The 23,709-nt window shown below is 39.2% G+C and overlaps 2 protein-coding genes across 2 annotated transcripts; both read left to right on the top strand.

The window, feature by feature from the left end:
* The first annotated feature begins 1,791 nt into the window (after positions 1 to 1,791).
* LOC108680463 lies at positions 1,792 to 23,709 on the top strand. The gene is made up of 2 exons (XM_018169283.2): positions 1,792 to 1,868; positions 21,637 to 23,709. Exons 1-2 carry the CDS (start codon positions 1,847 to 1,849, stop codon positions 22,767 to 22,769), a joined length of 1,155 nt encoding a protein of 384 aa, XP_018024772.1. The 5' UTR covers positions 1,792 to 1,846; the 3' UTR covers positions 22,770 to 23,709.
* On the top strand, positions 18,226 to 19,808 carry LOC125179357. The gene has a single exon (XM_047885072.1). The coding sequence runs from the start codon at positions 18,471 to 18,473 to the stop codon at positions 19,530 to 19,532; it is 1,062 nt and encodes a 353-aa protein (XP_047741028.1). The 5' UTR covers positions 18,226 to 18,470; the 3' UTR covers positions 19,533 to 19,808.

Below are 23,709 nucleotides of genomic sequence, written 5' to 3'. Positions count from 1 at the left end.
ATAAATAGCTAACAGATCGTTAGAAGTTACACAGATTCATTTAAATACATAGAAAACGATTATAAACCGTATAAATCAAGCTTTTAAACAAAGTAATTGGTACGGGAGGACAGTTGCTGCACCTAAGTACTCACTCCAATAAAAGGTTCTGGTGGAATGAATCATTAAATACTAAAAGTTGGAATGCAGTTAACTATTGCCGTGTGCATTGTGGCGAGGTTCAAATTTAAACAAAATTTTATTTTATAATTAAATTCTAAATTTCTAAATATTTTCATTTTGTTAATTCTAAATCTTGAACGAAACCACCACAATGTCATGGTTGAACTAATACATGTATAATAGATGTATACGGTATACCCAGTGGTGGGCACAGTTCCGCTAATCCGCTAACCGCTAATTAGCGAAGCTAACTTTTTCCTTATCGGATTAGCTGTTCAGCTAACTTTGAAAACCTTTAGCGGATCAATTAGCTTCCGCTAAATTTAGTTCCGCTAACTGGAAGTCCGTTAAAAATGTTTGAAAATCTCTGATTTAATGCTAAGTATCGTAAGCCATGTGCCACGCCCACACCTATACTGCAGTCCTCTGGTGGACGCAATGCTGGCAGGCATCATGGAAAGGTTTGGGCCCCTCCTAGAAGACAAGGAGTGCCAGCTGGCAGCGGCTTTCCACCCTAAGTTTCGCCTGTTCTGGCTGGAAAAGCATAATCACAGCCATCTCAGCAGGGTACAGAAGGCCATGGAGACCGCCGTGGAGACAGCCCTGAGGGAGACCGTTGAGGAGGGCAGCAGCACCACCACCAATGACGAGGATGGGGAAGATGACTTCTTCAGCAGCATTACTCAGCCCATGGAGTGCAGGAAGAGCCACGGGTCACTGAAGTCCAAGGCACAGAATTTGGTGAAGACCAGGCTGGAAAGCAGCTCGAAGGAGGAATTGACTGACGTTGCCTTCTTGGGCGAGCAGGTGTTGATGAACCTTTTCGTTAAGTACAACACAGCCATCCCATCCATGCAGTGCTGCAGCTGAGCGCCTGTTTTCCATAGGCTAGGACATCTTGAGTGCCAAGAGAGTCACCCTGTCAGATGCCAACTTTGAGAGGCAGATGTTCATGAAGGGCAACAATCATCACCTCGAGGAGATGAAGGCGAAGAGCAAGCCAGAGTAAAAGGAGTGTGTAACCCTGGTGTAACCTTAATATTGTCTCTTATACACNTGACTCATCTGTCGACTTGATGATTCATCTGACGACTCTATGACTAATCTGACGACTTGATGACTCATCAGTCGACTTAATGATGCAGATGACGACTGTTTATTATGCAGTTAGTCAGACAGAACTCTTTCGTCGGTTCCTGAATTGGAGCAATGCGGCTGACGAAGTGTGCTGGAGTCACTGTGTTAATAACGTTTTGCTAATGTAAGGACTGACATACTCATGTGAAGAAGGTAATGCAATTTTAATGAATAGAAAGGAGCTAGATCATATTCTTAGACTCTATGTAGGTCTAAAATCAATGCGATACAACTTCTGTGGTAGCTGCAAATATAGCGCGGCTTTATGATAGCATATACAGCTGACAGAAATGTTTGCAAGTGTATTACGTAATGTGCAGATGGTGCACAAAATCGAGAAGACACTTCAGTTATGTGCTACAATGAACTTATCATGCAAAAAGTATATACTTATCAGCTGTATTGAACACATCAGCTTCTTCAAATCAATGAGCTGCATTCGGCACATCTGTTGCAGCAGGTGTAGGCGCGGCGAGCAGCCAGAGCCGCGGTGGCGTCTGCGTAGCTCGGTTGTGTCGGTATCGCTGCGGCCTTCATCGCGGCAGCCATGCCACTCAACTTCAAGAGACGTAAATATTAGCAGAATGCGTATTACTTTTTTTTGTTGCTATTTTCAAAGACTTCAATTCCCTGCAGAAAATGGCTTGTGTGGTTCTTTAACTTGGTCGCTTGAATACCAAAGACTCGTATTAAAATCGCTGATACATGTTGTGCATTTTGTTCTTGTGATGCTAAAAAAAGACGCACCAATGCACGCCGGCAACATTTATTACAAGTCTTAAGCAGTGGAAACGAAATCTCATGAACGATTTTCTGCGAGTCGGCGGCAATGACCTGGAGTGTGAGATTAATGCTTTGTGTTCAGCGACTAACAGCAGTGATCCCTCCTTGATTGTCCCCTCCTGATCACCCCTCTGTGATTTTTTTCCGGAAAGGGGCGGGAAGTGATTCTTGTTTCACCTCTTAAGAATTCTATAGTTATTTGTTAGAGTAGAGACTAATATAGACTAGTGGCGTTTAGCGAGAAGTAAAGGGTTTGAACTTCATCGAAGTATGTGCTGTAAATTTGTACATGAACCATAAGTTTGACTGTTCTACATTTTCCTGGTTTTGAACCGCAAACGGCTTTTGATGCGATTTCTATCGGTTGTGTTGAACGTTACACTCCAGTAGCATGGTGAACCTTTTGCGATACGATTCGTTTGTTTCAGATTTTCACAGTAGACGTTTTTGAATTGCAATCGTTATTTAACACACGATGTTGGTCCCAAATTCGCTAAAACGATAACTAGAAAAAGCGTATCTTCAATTGGTGTCTTTCTTGCGTTGAATCGTTACTAAACTCCTAATCTTACGACTTCATACAATTTATTTAATTCCTAATTCATCTAAAACCTCGTTAACTTTTTTTAATCTTAACACACGTGCTTCAAATATAAATCGCCATTGACAGCGATGGCAGCGCACGTCAGCGACTGTCATAGCGCTCATTGCATTACAGCGCGACTCGAGCGCCGTGCACTGACCAGCCTGTAGCGTGGCACGCTGTGCTGGGCTACATGTCGGTCAACACCCTGAGAGTATAAGCGCAATAAATACTTCAATGAGACAACAGGAGGTATTAGATCCCTTATTTCAGTTGAATAATTTGACGGCACCAATACGCTAAATGACAAATCAGTTTTTATTACGATCAAACGGTGCATTTGAACAATTATCGACATGAAAAGTAACAACCAGAATGTTTATGGATGCAAATCAAGGCTATTGCTTGTAAATTGTCTTAAGGTTCATTGTACTTGTGCAATTCATAGCACTGATTTGGAATTTGTGGATTCGTTTCGGTCAAAACACTTTTTTAAGGTAGATATTGCGAGCACTTAATTTCATTCCTCATCCCTTTCAGTGTCTACATTGCAATTAGGTTTATCGGCGTCTCAGATTCTTTGGTGTAAAAGTAGATGCGGAACGTAAACAAAATGAATTAAGCTGCTACGAAATCGAGGTGCCGGCACGGAACATGATTGCTTCCCAGGCAAACAGAATTATGATATATTTGATAATAAAAATACAATAATAATTTGCAATAACTGCATAGAATAACTATATTCGATATTGATAACTCTAACCATAACTAACATAACAGACATAAAGTGAGTACTTCACTCGTAGACATATCATAGAGACCACCATGAACTACCATAACAGTCTTAATGTAAGTATTGGCATGCAGACGAAGAAAAGACTATCCCGTATCCAGACAGCCATCTGCGAGCTATTAAAAATTGATGCAAGCAGTAGTTACACAATACAAATTTATGACTTTGTCTTCCGAAACTATTAGATTGCATAAGAACCCTTGCATGTTGTAAGATAATTACAATCATTTACATTAGCCAGGTTTTCCTGCACGCATCACCATTTTTTTAAGATACCTCATTCGAGGAGCCTGTCTTAAAATTTGGTCAATCAGTTCCGCAAGCGAACCTATTAGAAATTTAGATTAATTATCCAATTATACCTTCTATATGTAATATTGTTTAATTCAAACTGCCTTTTCTGTGGTTATCCATTAGGAATTTTTGGAATACCAAATCGGTTTGCACATGTTTGTTTAAAAAATACAAAAATTGCGAGCAAAAGCGCAAGTTGCAGCGACTTGGCTGATGTGCACCTGGTGGGCGCTTATTGGCACTCTGCACGACACGGGCGCTCGGGCCCCGACGCAAGCAGCCCTTGAAATCTGCCCGACCTGCCATCGTCAGTCAAGTGCACTTCTCGCCACCTAGTCTCGAGTCCTTCACGTGTTGATACTTTTTTTTAATGATAACAACTGCTTATGGGGAGGGAGCTGCAGTTCAAAATTTTATGCATTTTCATATGTTTTAGGGAGATTAGCAACAACATTTACTATTTTCCTATTGAAAAGAAGCAACAAATAACGACTTTAATTAAATTTCCCTAGCTGATACACTCAGAAAAACTATGCGAATTAAGATTTTAATGTTCAGCTTGAGCATGCATCAAAGATCGCAATCTATGATTTGATACCTTGAAACTTGAAGGACAAGGGATAAAATCATAATAATGTTAGGCTTGTTGGGCTACATATTTATATAATAAATTGCTGTTGGTCGACGGTTTAATTCTTCATAATTAGTGACTTCATATATAACGTGTAAAGTGCTCAAAATAATGCTAGAAATCCTACTCGTCTTATTCCTTAGAATAAGACGAGTAGAGACGTTTTCTTGCTATAAGACGCTTTCTTTGCTATTGAATTGAACTTCTATGTCTACTTTCCAGTATAAAGATTATTTTAAACTTATAGAGCTCTTATATATATTTATTCACCCCTCAAATCTGCATACAGCTAAAACTTTCCCGTGTCACTCCTACGCAAGGCGCGTCGGCGTGACTTACTTGTCAGCGTCGTCCCACGGCCTATTACGATCGCGGTTCGTAGTTACGTACGTACTAGTAAGAGTTTATTAAATTTGATCCCAAATATTTTCCCAAAAGCCTAAATATTTTTCATACCGGTCGATCTTTGTTCTGAAATGATGATGCAATATACACAAATTTCCACAAATATTCTCGCAATTCACGTCGCCAAAATCATAAGATATTCAGTGCGAAGTCTCACCCACTCAAGCCAGTTGCGTCATCACAGTTTTTTCCTGAGCCAGAGCACTTCGTTTCGGTCTCATTTTACATCGACAGAAATAAACTGTTCACGGAAGCAGACGTGGTCGATGTGACTCGCCATTAGAGCCGAGAGGGATCTTGTTAATATTAAGCACCTTATTATGGCCTTATTATGAATAAGCAGCCCAGTATGAACTTGTTAAGAATAAGCACCCTAGTATATCCTTGTTAATAAAGCGCACCCCAGTATAAACCTTTGTATAGAATAACTTTGTTAATCCTTAATTCTTTTTAGGAACGTACCCCAGTATAGGAAGGATTAACTGTGTAAATCCTTCCCTTCAGGAAAGCACCCCTGTTTAAACCTTTAGATAAGAACTTTGTTTATCCTTCCTTTCAAGAATGGCTCATAACGTATTTCAAGAAATACTTCTTCCCTTTCTGAACAAGAATTCAGCTACAGTCATATGATGGATGCAGGAGAAGAGGATATTGAAGACAGAAATCGAATTCCAAAAATGCAATATATAAATGAATTGGACTAAACATTCAAGATCATGAAATGGTTTCATTTGGAAATGCCAGAACAAAGAATGTATTAAATTCAAATCAACTGTGACAATAAGGAAAGGATCATTCTTCGCTAAATCAAAAATTTCACTTCAAAAGTGGATTCATGTCATATATCTTTGCAGTGAAGGTATTGGAGTAGAAGCTGCATCTCATAAGTTGGATTTAAGTCGGACAACAATGACAGACATGTACAACTTCTTCCGTGAAAATTGTGCCATGTATTTTGAGCAAAACCCAATTAAACTAGGCGTGCATGTAGTTACAGTACAAATATACGAATCATGTTTCTCCCACAAGCCTATATATCATCATGGTCTATATAGCACCAGCTTCCCAAATTTGGGTTTTTGACATTTTCGATACAAGCATAAAACAAGCAGGATGCATGGAAATTGTTGAAAAAATATAACTCAGTACTCACTGCAGTGAGTGACAGAGAGCGCATTTTCTCGTCGACGAAAACATGGAGTCACGGACGGACAGACAGACGGACATGGCGATCACAATAGTGCATTTTTTTCATATATGAGAAAATGCGCTAAAAAGGGATGCTGCAACTCTTCTTCCAATAATTGAAGAAGGTTGTGCGGAAAGGATCTATCATTTACAGTGATGAATGGAAAGCAAATAACCAAATCCAAAGCCTTGGATACTTGCATAGAACTGTAAATCCATTTCTAAACTTTGTTAATCCTGAAACTGGCGTATACACTGAAAATATTGAATCATATTGGAATAAACAGAAGAGCCGGATAAAGAAAATGTTTGGCTGCAAAAGGAATTTTTTAAATTACTATCAGAATTCATGTGGCGAGATCGCTTCTCAAAAAATGCTTTTGAAGCTTTATGTGATCATATTGCGGCTCAGTACTTTGACTAAGGTGTTTATCTTATCATTTTGGATTTATTTTTTTAAATGTATTTTTTAAATTCATAAAAAGATTCAAATAGACCTTGTTAAGAATACGCACCCCAGTAACGTCTGGGATGCTTATTCATAACAAGATCCGCCGAGAGTTTCGGCGAGGAATAATTCTTAAATGAATTCGCAGGTTGCAAGCATATCTCAATCTACTCTCAGTTCGGAACTTTACGGTTCCGCCTGCTGTGGATCAAGTTCATTGCTCCATCTGATATCTTCTTTTCAATGTTATTTAATTATTTTAACGTAGCTTACAATTGACAACAATATATTAAACCTGTACGGATTAAAACATATTAATAGAGTTTAAGTTTAACGCAAATGTTCTCTTCAATAATACGTAACTGAATGGTTAATATGTTAATTCGTATTATTTAATGATTGCAACAATAGCTCGGATCGCGCAGCTTTTTTCTGACCTCGATGTCACTAGTCATGACCATGAACTTCTCGTGCATAATACAACGTGTTTAAAATTCCAAAGGTTTTAAGCGCTTTGCGCTTTATAGGGGCGACTTTATTTGGATTTTTCAGTCAATTTCTAATCACAAAACCGCTGTAATGCAAAAATATAACGATCAAGCACACACTATTCACGCAAAAGTATGCATCGAGGCACAATTACGAGGAAAATCTTGAATTAAATCCAACAATCTCGTTGCGTCTCAAATAACAACGTAAAATCAGCTGGTATTCACTAAGTAACAGCGAAAATGCGGAAGCTATTACATGGCGAGGCATCGCATCGCAACAGTGCGATGAGCGGGGGCTGTGCTGGTCACGCACCCATTCAACCAAGTGCGAACCGTGAGTTGGCTGCGAGGTTGGGAATTTAGATGTGCTTTTAGGGTACGTAGTGGGCCAGAAATTAGTTGGCAACATGACTTAACAAAGAATGTTTGGTTTTCATTGGTATTTGATAAATAGACACAATAGGCACTATATTAGGTAACTGGACAAGCCTGGAAGGTTGTTGTCTGAGTGCCGAGCGTACAAAACCCACCACATCAAGCGTACAAAACCCAGGCAGTCAATCGTAGGATACGAAATAATTTTCTAATGCCAAAAAATATGTGCTTTTAATTAAATTCCACTTAATAAAAAATCTAAGAAGATCACGGCACATGATAAGAACCGAGTTTATAGCTTCAGGTACGATGGCCATACAAAACGCATATTTTTTTAACTTGGCAACAGCAGGGTTCTTCAGCTGCTGCAAAAACAAAGTTTACTAATAAATGAGTGTGACAACATACAGTGACATGGCTACTGCTGAGAGCCGTATCTGCCTCTGAGCTCGCCACACTTTGTTTGTTTTAAAACTAAACTGTTTTAAGAAAAAATTTGTTTGTTTTAAAACTAAACAGTCCCCTCGAGTTCCTTGCCGTTCGTTGTCAAAATGATCTATTAATTTACAATATATGCAGAAGTATCATTCCAGCATCAGTTTAATTTCATTCATATTAACTATGTTTGTGCTCGGTGTAACGAATTTAGACGGATATGAACGTGTAGTGAAATTCTTTGTGCTTATCCCATAGACTGTAATTACGCAATCTTCCCGTTTTGAGACAAATTAACGTCAATTAGATTTAAATGCCTTGCACATTGGGTATAATTTCAAATGAAATGATGAACAATTTTTCTAGTCACGCGTAGATGTTCAAGTCGAATTTACAATTGCATACGAATAATTCCATGTGCATTATTATCAAAAGTTATCGTTTTTTCCGTGCATGTATGCACAATCTAACTACTTTTTCTTCTAAATTAAACATTGGTAAACAAATAGTATATTCTTTTGTGGAAACATTGCATCTTCCGGTGGCACCTGCAGTCAACGATGATCCTAAGCCAGACCATGTCATATTTTTGACGAGCTTTACATGACCTGCAATCAACGATGATCCTGTGCCAGACCATGTCACATCACGAGCATATTTTTGACGAGCTTTATATGACGGACAGAGTGAGCAGCGACGTTTCAACATTGCGGAGTAAACAACGTTGTGTTCACGCAGGGGCATTGCGTCGTTCTGCTGGACGGCAGCATTCAACTATGCTATAATTTTAGCGAACCCTGCCTTGCCCTTTCAGCTGCTCATAAACATGTACAATGTATATGAAATTAAGAAAATTTTTGCTATAAGCAAACATTTTGGCAATTTTTAATTGACCCACATTTGACAAATAAAGTCTCTTTTATTCTGGCCAATATTGGCATTGTGTATTTTTTTATTTAACCTAATAAACTTATTCTTCAGAAAATCACTGAGATGAAGTTCCCGGAGTGTTAAATTACCTGAAATTAGCCACTAATTGCAACGACGGCAAGCAATGTAAAACTGCTTGAGCAACGCCACTCCGTGACTGCTACTAGCGAATAATTAAGTACAGTTCCGATCGAAAATGATATATTTGAAATTTTTGAGAAAATTACTTTACAGTGCCATGATACATTGCTAGAGGAGAGCTACGCGCAGGCAGCTTAAGGATTAAGTGCAAGCGACACAGTTTATAAATAAACCTCTGCGGAAATAGCCATCGCGTAGGTGTCGCTCTTGCTAACCTTGAGTTCTAACTCTGCAACTCTGCACCTGCTCAGTGCACACGTTTATTTCCTGCTGGCATATAAACTTCCGCAATAAAGCCCGTTAATTTCTCTTCCGAAATATTGTTTGCAAAAACAGGGCACATTAACTTGACGCAATTTTTTCTTCCGAAAATATAAGAGGCAGCCTGGCAGGAATAGTAGGCATTTGTTAATTTGTTTTATTAAACCCACGAGTTTGTTATGAGTAAAATGCAAGACGATTGTGCTGAATATAAACTATGCTTTTACAATTTTCTTAAGCTAGTCGGAGGATTACATGAAATTGTTATTTTATAACACTGGTAGTCTGGTTACACGATTAATCTAGGTTGAATTTTATTTTAGTTCCCGCAAGAATATTAGAAAACGTGCAATAGAAATATTCTCTATAGAAAACGTTCAAAATTTTCTGGGTAAGGTAAACTATTTTACTTTGTAGATAGTTCACCTTACCCAGTTACTTTGTTACTAATTTGACTTTAACCTCCTGATGTCATCTACATTGGTACTTGGTAGTCCCAGTGTCTACATGGTTAACGGCTCGAGTAAAACAATTTCCATCTTATTGTATCATTAAAGATCTAAAATAAAATCTCTGGACACGCTCCAGTGACAGATAATATTGGGAAGCGTTGGACACGTCACCACCACACTCTCTCCTTATCTCCCGCATCACCACCGCACATACTGTATCTCTATTCACAACATCATTATACTGTTCCATTATCTTCACCAAAATTACAACCACGCTTTTGTTTGTGTCCGAAATGCTAGTGAACGATTTAATATTATAAAAAAAACTTGTTCTTGCAGCTGGTCAAAAACGCCAGAAAGTTAATTTTTTTTTGTTGTAGCGAAGGAGTCAAGCTCATTTATGGAGTTTGTCGTTGACTGAACTTTGAATAAATTTTTGGTTACTTATTAATGATCCCATTTTAGGTTAAAATTGTTATAATTCACATTCTCCAAAATCTGAGCATTACCACACCATGTTGTCACGTTGAACCTGATTATTCTCAATTTGTGAAATAATTCCTGTTTTGTATAAAATATATATCATGAACAACAAAACAAATTGTGCAGTTGATCCATAAAACAACGTCGTACAGTTAAATTTAATGGAATAATTGCAGTGGTGTGGCGGCAGCCTAGCTGTCGCTCGCGCGCACAGCACGCGGCAGACTTTTTCTCAAGAAGAATGTGCTTAATACTGTGGAGCAGCTGCCTGCCTCGGCACACTGCCAAAGTGAGCAGTGCATCACACTTTGCCTGTATCACCACATCACACTCTGCCTGCATCACCAGGTCTCATCTTTCCTGCATCAGCACATGGAACCTTTCCTACATCACCACGTCACAAACTGCCTGCATCATCACACAACACTCTTAGTGCATAACCACACAATACTCACAATACAATACCTGTATCACCACACTCTTGCTGCATCACCTCATCACACTCTACATGCATCACCACAACACAATCTATCGTCATGACCACATCATAATCTTCCTGCATCCCCACATCACAATTTTTCTAAAACACCACATCACCTTCTGCCTGCATCACCACACCACGCTCTTCCTACATTACGCACTTCCTGCATCACCATACATCATTTTCCTTTTTACACAGAGAAATGAGACATCACATCTGTCTTTCCCTTTGTCTTTTCACATCACGCTGGAACTCTTAACCCTGAGTAGCGCATCCACACATCACCTCATTCCCTGTAGCCCTAGTAAGAGTTTCGAACGTAACAGCCCAGGTCACGCCGTTGTGCCGCCTTGGTATCCGCAACTCTCCTTGCCGCCAGTTTCCTTGCCCTTGCCAGTTCCCTCGCAACCCTTGCTCGGGGGTCAGTGAAACATAACTACCGCACATCTGCCTCAGATGGGCCAGCTGATGTCATCATTTGTATCAGCCAAAATCTTCAGCTGGGTCAGCCGATGCTCTTAGTTGGGCCAAATGATGCCATTACTTGGTTTAGCCGATGCCCTCAGCTGGGTCAGCCGATGCCTTCAGTTGGATCAGCCGCTGCCCTCAGCCGGGTCTGTCGATGCCCTCAGTAGGGTCAGCCGATACTCTCAGTTGAGTATGCCGATACCCTTAGTTGGGTTAGCCAAGGCCCTGAGTTAGGCCAACTGATGCTTGATGCAGTTGCTCGCTTCTAGCTGCTGGTAGTGGTGCAGAGGCGGACGATCAGTGACTGTGCCTAGGAACATTTGCAGTCTCTTGAGATTATCTATAGTGAGCTCCCTCATCTTAGCTCCATCAGCAAGTTGTAATACTGACTTGGCCGCGTCATAGAGAGGATCGAGTCCTGCATCACCGCATCACTATCTTAATCTGCCAGTATCACCGAAAATTCCTCACTCTCCTTATGTATAATTAAATCAGAACCTTTCTGCATTACTACACGATCACTCTATTACTCAAATTCTCAATAACATATCGCACTCCACCTCCATTATGGCTCCATCATACTCTTTCGTGATGAATACGTCACGATCGCACTTTTCTTCATGATGCATCATCACATACGTCAAACCTCATCACATCACAGCCGTATTTGTCACTTTTTTCGCCGTCTGAACCATCAAACTTTTGCTGCATTATCACGTATTAGTAGTGTCCGCACTACTGCAAACCTGTTCATTACCTCACCATCACATCGCATCAAACCCCTCATTAACAACTCATCACAATTTTACTTAAATTACACAACCACATCATCATAAAATTATTGAATTCCTTAGTAAATAATTTCCTTAATAATACTGTTTCACTTCACTCCAATCAATCCCCGTTGCCACCCACACTCATGCCATCTTCCAAACACTGCTCGGCGGCACCATATTCTGACATTTCCTCACTACCCCCGTAATGCTTATCGCACTCCTTTTCTAAAGTTTACCCATAAGTCTTATAACAATATTGATGATAATTTGATTTTAATTTATTCAATATACAATTTCGCGATTAATAGTCGAGTAATATTCTGTAACCGCTTACTTCTGTTGCTGCAAGCCAGTTTATGTCGTCGCCTGTGAGCTACTGACGGAATCAATCAAATCTGGTAATCTTGAGAAGTTAAATTTGGAAATTTCCTCTTGGCTCTGAAAAACTGAAGATGTTAAGAGTAAGTTGAGTTTGTTCATGATGCCTTTGATTTATTCACGTAAATGTTTTGGTTATTGACAAACCATTTGTGCAATTTTTTGAGTAGGCTTTTCCGCTACGTTTGGTGCAAAAAGAAAATAGTCCAATCGCAAATCTGAGTTCTAAACTGAGTTATGGTTTTTAATCAAAAATATAATGTCAGCTATACATGTTTTTTGTGCTTTTTTTTAATGAAGCAGGCCTCACGTCTATCTTGGATTTAGCGGAATTTTATGGGTTAAATGTGTATAACTAATTTGTAAGGAAATTTGCATTAAAAAATATGTATTGGTAAACAAAGTTTTCGATGCTCGTTTGTTTAAAAAGTGTTTCGATATTTCTGCTCTATACTGTGAAGTAATAATCGTTTGTCACGTAATTACTGCGGAACTTGAAGATCTAAAAGTTTATAATTTTTTCTATCCTTAAAAACTGGCATTCGTTGCCCTAAGGTAACAAAAACAAGGAATGTTTGCTGAATTTCTCATGTAGTCTTGTCACTATGTAACTTTCTGTGTCGAACAATTAAATTACCAGGCGTCAAAATTTACCGAGATAGTCCTGATGCACTGCACTTACTTTACTGAAAAGGATAAAATGTAAATAACATTAAAACTTTTAATTTAAAAAATTTTCAGGTAACTTTGTTCGCCGTGATTCTGTGATACCGTTGTCCCACTCATCATCACTCCTCTTTCTCTTTCAAACGCTCCTTTTGACTCTAATATGTCCATTTTATTCAGCACAAAAGTTATACTCGTTTCGTACACTCTATACTGCCTTTCCGCTCCATTCTATTAATTCCCTACTCCAGTGCATTCAATCATTCCTCCTTCATTCCCTTCCCTCCACTTTCTCTCCCCCGCATTATTTCTTATCGTATATGTCTCTTCGATTCATGTTCGTCATCCCACATAACTCGTGCCAATTCCCAGGCCCGCAAGGTTGTACACTTTGCCAAGGGCGCTTCTCTCTGTCCTTGGTGCCAATAATTTCTCTCCAATTACAAACAAAGTTGAGGTAGAGAATAATTTAGGCTCGTTCTTCGATCAGTCTTCGCTGCAAGAATAGAAGCTCTCGTTTTCTTGCTGCACTTTATTTTGATTTAGACTATAGACTGTTGCGAAAGCAAATTCTGGAATTTTTATATATTCTTAGGAGTTTTACTAATGCAGTTAGAGTTTAATTATATTCTCACAGAAATGTAATTCATTACATATAATATTCTAATTTAAATCCCAATATTGCAAATCTTATTGATCACGAGATCCAAAAAATTTATATTTATAACTTTAGGTCTCATATCCGGAACTTATTAACGAATTGGGCTTGGCTACTTAACTTGGTGACACTTTAAGAGGGAAAAAGAATAAGTTAATTCTGAACATGAAAGTTTATAGCTTCTCCTATCTAAATAACAATATCGTTTCGTAGTCACTTCATGTCGTACTTTGTATGCCACTTCATTAGGTCATCTTTTAATTCAATAGATAAATTCTGTACGTGAGTTAGTTTAAATCATCCAATCATTAAGCGACCTAAAAAATAAAGTCCCATTAGACTTGTATAATTGTTGGTAAAGTTCAATCCCGCCCTGCGACACCAGCGACCTAAGCATGGGTTCAGGACTCACAGTAATTAGGGGAGCCGCTGTTGCTATCGCTGAGGATTTCTTCACCACGATAGGATCGATTCTGGTTATACATATACGAGTACATATACATCCATGGTCGACCTTTCAGCCCTTCTCAATTGATCTATTAGGGTTTAAATCACATGAGGCTACATGATATTTAACGAGCTTTCAGCCATATGACTCCAGTGATCTCTTATAGTTTAAATAATATGAGGCAACATGATATTTAACGAGCTTTCAGCCTTATGACTCCAATGATCTCTTATAGTTTAAATAATATGAGGCAGCATGATATTTGACGAGCTTCATACCATATGACCCTCATGATCTCGTATAGTTTAAATCATATGAGGCTACATGATATTTAACGAGCTTTCAGCCATATTACTCCAACGATCTTTTATAGTTTAAATAATATGAGGCAGCATGATATTTGACGAGCTTCATACCATATGACCCTCATGATCTCGTATATTTCAAATGCTGTTAGGCGACATTATCCCAGAAAATAACTGCCTGTGAGATCGGCAGCGTCGGCAGGTGCGGTGCGGGAGCGTGAACATAGGTTTGGTCTGGCTGGCTGTGTAATGCTGGCATGACACTCTCACGTACACACGCAACACAAATACACTTACACCAGCCAAGTGACTCACATTACAGTTTTAAGCTCCGGCTTCTTCTAGGCCAAGCCTCGTTAGAGGTATACCAGCTCTCTCGAGACCAGGACGATCCTTCGCTGCTCCGTCTCTCCTAAAGGCATCTCAAAACACAGGCAAGCAACAGAGCAATTATTTCCATTACTCCATATCTTACACATTCGCACACCATGCATAACATTTGAACTTTGGTATCGAATATAATGACACTTTACACAATTCCATAGCACATACTTTAGTTCAATCACGACTCAGTTTAACCCATATACTTCATATTGCTCTCATCAGAAATCAAATGTCTTTTCGCTTGCACATAATTAATTGTACTTAACAATTTGAATATCAAAAGTATTGGCCTGATAGACAGTGAAGCATTTTACAACTTCATCGATGCGACATTTATTGAGCGATTATAACTTCAAACTACTTAAGTTATGTTTTAAACAAACAGGAAACTATATTTTTCCAAACACACAACCGAATTTTAATGGAAATTCGAATGCTGCCAAATGCTACATAATTGCGGACTAAATCTCTTCACTGCAGTGACGTTATCGAGTGAGAAGTGCAAGTGCGCCGTGAATGTGCAAGTGGAAAACTAGAATTATTTTATGTTCTATTTTCAATCAAGTTTTTGTATTTTAACTTACATCGAAGCACCGAAAGCGGTTAATAATATATCACAATGATAAGCATTTGGCCGTATCGAGAGAAAATTTATACATAAAGTGACCCAGAATATCCGAGACGAATTTCCTTAGTTTAAAAATCCATTATATATTTCTATTTCTCTGATAATTCGATTATTGCAATCTTTAAAACTGCCGCTGTAAACTTCTTCTTAATGTTTTTTATCAAAATATTTTTTATTAAGTGGAAAGATGGGGTACTTTCCTATTATTGGTAATCCAGGAACATTTTGAATTAGGAATAATTTGCAAACGCTACAGTGTAACTCACCCATATACTTAATTTCGAGGCAGATATTTACTACAATTAAAAAAAGACTGCGATATAGATCGAAAAAGGCCAAATTTTCTCGTGAATTCAAGGTTAAATACATATTGCGAAAAAGTCACTCACGTATGAGTAGATAGATATTCATGTACATCACAACTCACCACGCAAACAGAACTGACTTTTACGTATGCGTTCACATTCACATTTATACATCACACCACGCCATAAAAATGCAGTTTTATTTTGATTTTACCGCCTGTTTTACTATTTTTAAGAAGACAAATTTGCCCAACTTATTGCTGAAAAAGAAATTTTTCAGTTTTAGATGTATTATGTGATTTTGATGCATCTGTAGCATTGATGGAAATATGCGACGTTCAAGCGATAATAATGCGAATGGAGTTAATATGTCTGATAACTATTCATCTATTTCAATATAGAACATGTTTTGGTCCCAGAAGAATTTGGCTTGCTTTTAGAGTTTTATTGGTGAAAATAGGAAGACCAGCTTGACAATTGGCGAGGTGTTCTATTTATAAGAACCTGGCAAAGTCTGCGGAGAGCCCTCACCGCGCCGAACCTGCTTCGTGACACCCGAAAACGGGGCAACTAGAACTTGTCGCTTCGCCAACCTTTTACAGCAATGCTAGATCTATTTATGACGGTTAAACAGGAAATAGTGAGCTTTGATGATAATGATAAATACTTCTGTTACTTATAACACAAGTATTTAGCCAAGAAAAGGGTCCAAAACTAGGGTTGCAAAGTAGGTAGGATCCTGGCAAAAGAAACATTTTGCCAAGATCTCGTGATCAATCCCTGCAATAACAATTTTGAAAATATTTTCAAATTGTTTATAAGCAGAAATAGTCTGACATACACAAGTTGTAAACAATTCAGAATTAATGGGTATTGTACTTTCTGAAGCTGAGTAATTGGCAAGCATTGGTGAACATGACAAACAAAAAGTGGCTCATTTTCAACCCCAAGATTTTCCTTGCATTTTTACGAAATTAAAAAAAAATTACAATTACCAATTGAATGATACAATATTTCCGCTACTTTCTCATTGTTCAATTAATGCATTTCCTTTGAATACTACGTGAGTTTATTAATTACATAATAACTTTTATTGATTGATATTCAATTAAAGTGTTTCAATGTTTTCATTCAGCATTTCGTATCTTTTCCTAAATTCCAAATTTGAGATTTTTAATTTCTCTTCCTGTCTGCATTGTTGGTGCTAAGATTGCGCAAGCGTTCCGTCACGCGCTACTCGAGCGTCTGTAGGAATTATACTTAACTTTCTAGGCCGTTGTTGAGAACTCTGCTCAGCTAGCGGTAGTCTGCTGACGTGTAACATATCGACGATTGGATCATTTTTATACAAGCTGCTACCTAGGATTTTCATTTTGCAACTTTTTATCTAAATTAAAACTGAATCTGAAAAAGTTCCTGCACAACAACTGCAACACGCGATGAGCACTTAACTTCCTCGGGGTCCCAAAACACGGGCGTGAATTCTGATGGAATAAAATGGTTGGTGATGAAAGTTTGTTCGTTTTTTTCACTAACCGAAGAATGAATCTACCAATTGTGTACAAACGTTGCAGCAATTTTCTCACATTTTCAGTCTGGGTACATAAAATTTACATAACGGCCAAGCCGAATACTCTTAAAATTAAGAATTCAATTACTTAAATCCCTGTTGCATTTTCCGTAGACTACTAGCAGGAAAAATTAGTTTTTTAGTTTGTCAATAAGAAATACGTGTTCTAAAGCCATGAAAAAATTTGGCACTTCTTGAAATTTGATTAACCTAAACTGAAAATAAAATCGTATTTCCAGGATCTGTACAGTGTGAATGAATTACGGAAATTTTGCGTTTCATGCATGCGCATTATCATCTCTAAATTATTTTTTTTTCGTCATCATCTATCAAAGATTTAGAGACTAATGAAAGCTGCTTAAACACGTACGCAGGGCAGCGTGTAGAGGGGGCTGTGTGTGCAGTATGCAGCCACTGCATTTAGAAGTTTGGGCGCCGTTACATACGCATTACTAAGAGAAAACAACGCTGCAGTCTCGCAAGACAGAACAAGTTTTACTCATCGAGAGAAAGGCAATGAAAACAATTAATGATGGAAAAGAGTTCGATAATTCTATTGTGTCTCAAAACTTTCTGTTTATCAGTTATATAAATTTGCCAAATTTATCAGCAATAATAAATGCATACAATGCAATAATAATAATAATAAAATTATTATCAATATTATTTTATACAAATAATAATAAATTATACAATACAATAATATTGATGTATATTTCTAATACAATAATATTAATAATAATAATGCACTATTGTGCTCGCCATGTCCGTCTGTCTGTCTGTCTGTCCGTCCGTGACTTCAAGTTTTCGTCGACGAGAAAATGCGCTCTCTGTCACTCACTGCAGTGAGTACTGAGTTATATTTTTTAACTTCAGTGTTACCTAAGGTTCCATTATACTTGTTAATATACTTTCCATTATACATTATTTCCTTTGGAGCGTGGTTAGTTTTTACAGCGAGCCATTGTAAGAGCGAGTTATAATTAGTGAATAATATAAGCAAGCTGTAATTAGAGAAAAATGACAGCGACATGTAATAAGAAAGTAATAATTAAAGCAAGCTGAAATAAGTGAGCATGGAGAATGTCCTGTAATGAGAGAGCAAGGAGGACGAGTTGTAATAAAAGAGTAAGTAGAATGAGCTGCAGTAAGAGAGAAATAAAGCGAGTGGTAATGAGAGGAGAATACGGAGCTGGGTTGTGGAAGCTGAGCAGCGAAGCAATTCATCGTCATTGGAGTCGCCACATTGAGGGGGAGAGAGGCAAGGGTAGAGGGCAACCCTTGGCTACAGTTCTGCTTCAGTCCGCGACGAGAGCTGCCGCCTGTAACATCTCGCGGTGATTTTACTTGCAAGTGTTTATAGACGGGACCTGCTTAGGAATTGTCCGCTGTTGGCACGAGCATCGACGACATGTCTTATTTTAGGAGACCCAACCCGAAGAGCAATTGGACGAGGCCAAAGCCCAAGATTTATGACTGCAATGCTCGAGATCTCGAGAAGTTCTATCAAGACTCGTACAGTGAATATCTGAGTACCAAAAGTGATCGTCAAGCCCGTGATCTCGATAGAGAACGACGTGGAGATGCAGAACAACTTTCGCGTAGATTTGAACAGCGAAGAGCATCATCGCTGGTGTATGGAGAGGATGATACTCCCAGGACACATCGTTTCATTCCTAATCGACAAACTTCGAATGATGGAACAAATGAACATTCCTTTCTGCGCTCCAGACTAGAAAGTTCTTTAGAAGATGGATCTGGACTAAGTAGCAGGGCTGCGGATAGTAGATCCTCAACGAGTGCAACTCGTCATGTCTCTTTCAGCAGCACACTGAATGCTCCCGACGCAAATGCTGAAATGGCAAGCATTGAGACCCGCTTAGAGAGGCTTCGGAAGTTAAGAGAGGATCTGGGACTACCAGCAGAAGCTCCTGGCAGTTCGTCCTATTCTAATTCAACAAGTTTGAGCAGATCTTCTGAAAACGAATCCAGTGGACGTGAAAATAGTCGTTGGACCAGTTCAGTATCAGCTCGTTCCAACAGTTGCTCTCGGGGATCGCCCACTCAAACCTCGTCGACAACATATTCTTCAACTCGAACGGAAAAAAGTTCGAACCATCGAAACGGTACTGAAGACATGGCATCAGGGTACAAGCCCAGATCTAGCAAAACGACTGAAGAGTCATCGTTCAAAGGAAGTTCACGCTCGTCTAGAAATGCCAGCAGTGGGCTAGGGGATCAAGCTTCCAGTTACTCGTCCAAGTCCAGTTACAGCGCTGGAGGAGACACCAACGGTTATAAAGACTCGTACGAAAGCTCCTACAGTACGCGCAAAAACCGCGGAGTAGAGAAGCCTTCCCTCGAAGGAATTGATCTGGGCTTTGATGATGACGCGCTTCTGTTAGACGTAAAGAAGAAGTTTCCTTCTTCGTCTGAAATCCTGGAGCGCATCAAAAATATGGATATTGATTAACGATTCTTTTTTAGAAGCCTGATAGTTTAATTATCTGGCACACGTTTTTTTACGAAATAAGTTTCTTGTAAATGATGATTTGATACACTATAGCCAATTGTCAAGCTGGAAAATTTTTTGCATGAACATTTATTTTCATTGAATGCGTGTGATTTTGTGGATTTAATCTTCCGTGGATACCTGTCCGATGCGCGTTAAATGTTATTGAACGTTGTGTTTCAAGCCATGCATTGACTTTATAAAAGCACTATGCTTGAGAAGTGACCGCAATTTCTGATACAGCAATGGCTGCCTCCGTGTCTGTCTGCAAAGTTGGTCTTCACTGGGAGAACCCCAAATCGCCCCGCGTCTACTCCCAGCCCAGACTGGTGCCCAAAGGCTTCCAGGAGGAGAAGAGAGCGGCTCGCAGCTTCAACCAGCAGTTCAATTCCTCCACAGCCTCAGCTCGCATCCAGAATCTTACCTCTTCCAGCTCTTCCTATTCCTCCTCTTCAAGCTCGTCCGTGTTGCAGCAGAGCTCCTCCAGCTCTGCTCGAAAAACCCTCCGCGTTTTGGACGAGTCCATGCAGACGCGACTGCAGGGTCGCTCAGCTGCCCTCATGCCAAAGTTGCGCCTTCCCCGCTATTAATTTCGGAACTTGACTTCTTCTGACCGACAGTGGCCATCTCACAGTAAGACACGACATTGCATGAAGTCAAGTCTGAGTTTAGGAAGCACAGATTTTGATAAATTTTGGATCTTCCCCTTTTTTCACTAAATTTAGATTCATTACTGACGCTATGTTCAGGAAAACTCCCCGTTAGCCTCATGATACGAATTTCAGTTAAACTTTCGAAAAAATCCCACGATTAAACGATGAGTAATAAAATATTATACAGATGCGCTAAACCAAAAAGTCAGATATTGTGTTATTACTTCAACAACAGTTTTTATATTCGATAAGGAATCACAAATTAAATTTATCGAACATAACATGAATAATTTTGATCTATTCATCTAGAACTTTATGAATATTTGTGCCAATGAGGTCTCGGACCATTAAAAGAGTCTCTTGGTATAATTTTTTCGAGTTCATCATTAATTTTTACGCTTCGATCCAAGTTGTGAGCAACATAATTAATAAAAGTATTTCATTTATGTGCAGAAAAAAAGTTTTATAGCACTGAGTGAGACCTTCATTTGAGGTTTTTATTACGTACATATATATTTGAGCAGTATATTACTTGAATACAATGTTTAATTTTAGTGATTTATGGCTGCGTAATTATTTCTTTAAGACAGTAGGCACCGTGTGCCGTGCATGGCGCTATTTGTGCCACCTGCGCTCGAGTCAAACCTTGCTGCATGCCTCGCTCGACCCAATAACATTTGTGCACCTGCCAACTGTCGCCTCCGCGTTGACTCTCACAACTTGGCTAAAATAAGCTTTTCTACTAAAGCCTTTCGTTTCTTATAAATATTTTAAAGTTTAAACTGGACTCTCTTCACTTATTTCGAAAGTAAATTACCGGCTATTTTTAAATTTGATATTTTACTCTGATATATTTATTTTTATTTCATCGCTCCTGCTTGTATATACCTACCTTTTGATTAACTCACTAAATTCTAACGAATGCATTCTCAGCTGACAACTTCGCATACATAATTTCATTAATTTGTTCGTACTATACATACCATTCAAGTACCCTCACTTAATTGTTATCCATTTCGTATTGCTTTGACTTTTTCTTAGCTCACTTTATTCGTAGATTTTATTTTGACAATTGAGTTACGTTTTGAAGTGAATTTCCTAAATTCGTAGAAAAATCCAATTTCAGATGCTTCATTTTTGAGTCACTGAATACCTAATAAGATTGAGACAGTAGCAAGTCTACTTAGGATACAAAAGATTTTTTCAGACGTTTATTTTATTTGTATATTAATCACAAATGGATGTGTGATACGAATTTCTTAATTTAAAGACCATATCTGACATGGTTTGAGCCTGTCCACAAATTCACAATCACTGTAAGACAAATTCAATCAATGACAAATTTAATGCATACTACTAACGAATTTTAACACATTTATATGAAATTTCATCTTCATTTTATCCACCCACAGCTGTCGCACCATCTCAGCTACCACTACCAGCAGAAACCAAGTTCAAACCGAAGCATCCAACGCGCATATATGACTATAACTATAAAGTAGGAGAAAGTTACTACAACCCGCAGACAGACTACATCGGCAGCAGACCTCTTTCAAATACATCTTCTTCGTACGTCAAACCACCTGAAGCTCAAACGTACGCCGAGCGCTTCGCACAAAGGCCCATCTATGGCAGTGCTCGCGGACTTCCTTACGGAGAAAGCGAGTCAGTGTACAACCAACCTCTCGCCAGCCGACTTACCGGGACCGGAGGTCCAGGATCATCCTTGCCCAAGGAACCCGGAAGACGCGGCCGAGCATCGTCCCTCTCGAGAGACCCTGGGGCCGAAACACCGTCCTATGGATCTCGCTTCCATCGCCGAAGCAGTTTATTCGATGAAGATGATTTTCCATCATGGCAACAGAGCAAGAAGTTCAGCTTGGGAAGCTCAGATCCCGACCGCGTGAGAGACTATGCTGTTCAAGGCAGAATGAAAAGAGCTATTGATGACTTCCTAAAGACTCCAAGAACAACTCCTACTCGCGAGTATGAAACTAGCGAAGTCAAGTTTCGGCAGGAAACCGGACCAAAAGGACAACAAATCATCAAAAGAGAACAATACACCTATACTCTCCCGGAAAATTCGCAAACGTTACGCAAGAGCAGCATAACCGAAACCTCTGACTTTGCATCGAAACCGCCGCTTAACCTTAGGACACGCAGGTCGAGCATAGGTGCTGGAGAAGAGTTTTCGTCGCGTGCGAGCGTGCGGACTCGCAAGTACAGTGAGGACACCAGTTCCAGGCTGCCCCCTCGTCCGTCCCGCTATGGGAGAGGAAGTGACGACTCACCCACTTATTCTAATGCTCAGCAAGTCAGAGACGCTAGGCGAGCTAAAGAATCAGACGAGCTGACAGAAAGCATCATGAAGATGGTCAACAAGATGAAGAGCCATCACTTGGATGATGCTACCGCTGACATAAGGAGCATTAGTCGGACTGTGCGAGCCACTTCCTTGGATCCCTTCGAAGACGACAGCGACAGGTCTCGCTCCAAGCAGCGCGCTCGACTCCACAAGTTTACGTACGGCATCGGAAAAGTATGAAAGTTGCATACATGGTTTGTAATAATTAATAAACCATAGTTTTGAAGTCTATCAAGCTTATGGAGTTATATATTAATCGCTAACTACTTATGCTTCCCTCTTGAACAACATAGTCTTGCCGAGTTTGGGATAATTCGTGCATCACGTGCGCGTGTGGCATCACGCATTTTCGACGTCCGTCGAAGTTTGGTGCCATGGGCTGGGCGCACACGTGATGTCGTGAATATTGAGCCATGATTGTGCTGAACTTTTGGGCACAAATTTCAACGGATTTATCTCATAGTACACTGAAGTTGACGAGCATGATGACCCCTCGATGAAACAAAACGATGCGCTTCGAACAATATATTGTACAGTTAGTTGGTCTGATATGCCTTGACTATGTGTTCGTGTAGGGCTTGAATTAATGCAATTTTACATTAGCATGTTTCCAACATCAACGCTCTTTACAACTCTTGTCTAGCTGCAAAGTAAGAACGGCTATGAGCAGAGCGATAACCTGCCTGGTAGATTGACAGCGCTTCATTAAAAAATAATTTGCACAGAGACGTTATCATTTATGAAATGACTTGTGAGACTTTAAAAAAATGTTCATTTATAAATTACTCTCACTCCATCTTGTGATTAGTTTTTGCTTAAGGAGTATGATTATCGTTCTTCGAGTCTACTGATGAAATAATTTCAGCTTACTTACTCAGCTCTGCTACTATTCCTCATTGTGTTCTAGTCTCACATTGATCAGGTTAAGCTACTTTATCTTGATGTAAACGTACCGAAATTCAATGTTGCATTCTTTTATAGTTTATTTCTCAGCTTTCGTTAGCACCTATTGTCATGCTTCGTTGTTGACTTTTGGAGGTGTTTTACCTTTTTTCATGAATCGCCGATTGTAAGCTGTAATGTGTGCCACTCTGGCACAAATAAAATATATTAAAAATTA

This window comes from Hyalella azteca, unplaced genomic scaffold (assembly GCF_000764305.2).
Source record: "Hyalella azteca isolate HAZT.00-mixed unplaced genomic scaffold, Hazt_2.0.2 contig16847, whole genome shotgun sequence".
Lineage (NCBI taxonomy): Eukaryota > Metazoa > Arthropoda > Malacostraca > Amphipoda > Hyalellidae > Hyalella > Hyalella azteca.
The sequence above is the reverse complement of the archived record's forward strand: the minus strand, read 5'-3'. Positions and strand labels throughout refer to the sequence as shown.

Excerpts from the sequence above, each read along its gene's own strand:
- LOC108680463 (XM_018169283.2), top strand. The coding sequence starts at position 1,847 with ATGCCACTCAACTTCAAGAGAC. Across the intron at positions 1,869-21,636 it reads GCCACTCAACTTCAAGAGAC|CTGTCGCACCATCTCAGCTA; the intron begins GTAAATATTAGC and ends ATCCACCCACAG.
- LOC125179357 (XM_047885072.1), top strand. The coding sequence starts at position 18,471 with ATGTCTTATTTTAGGAGACCCAACCCGAAGAGCAATTGGACGAGGCCA.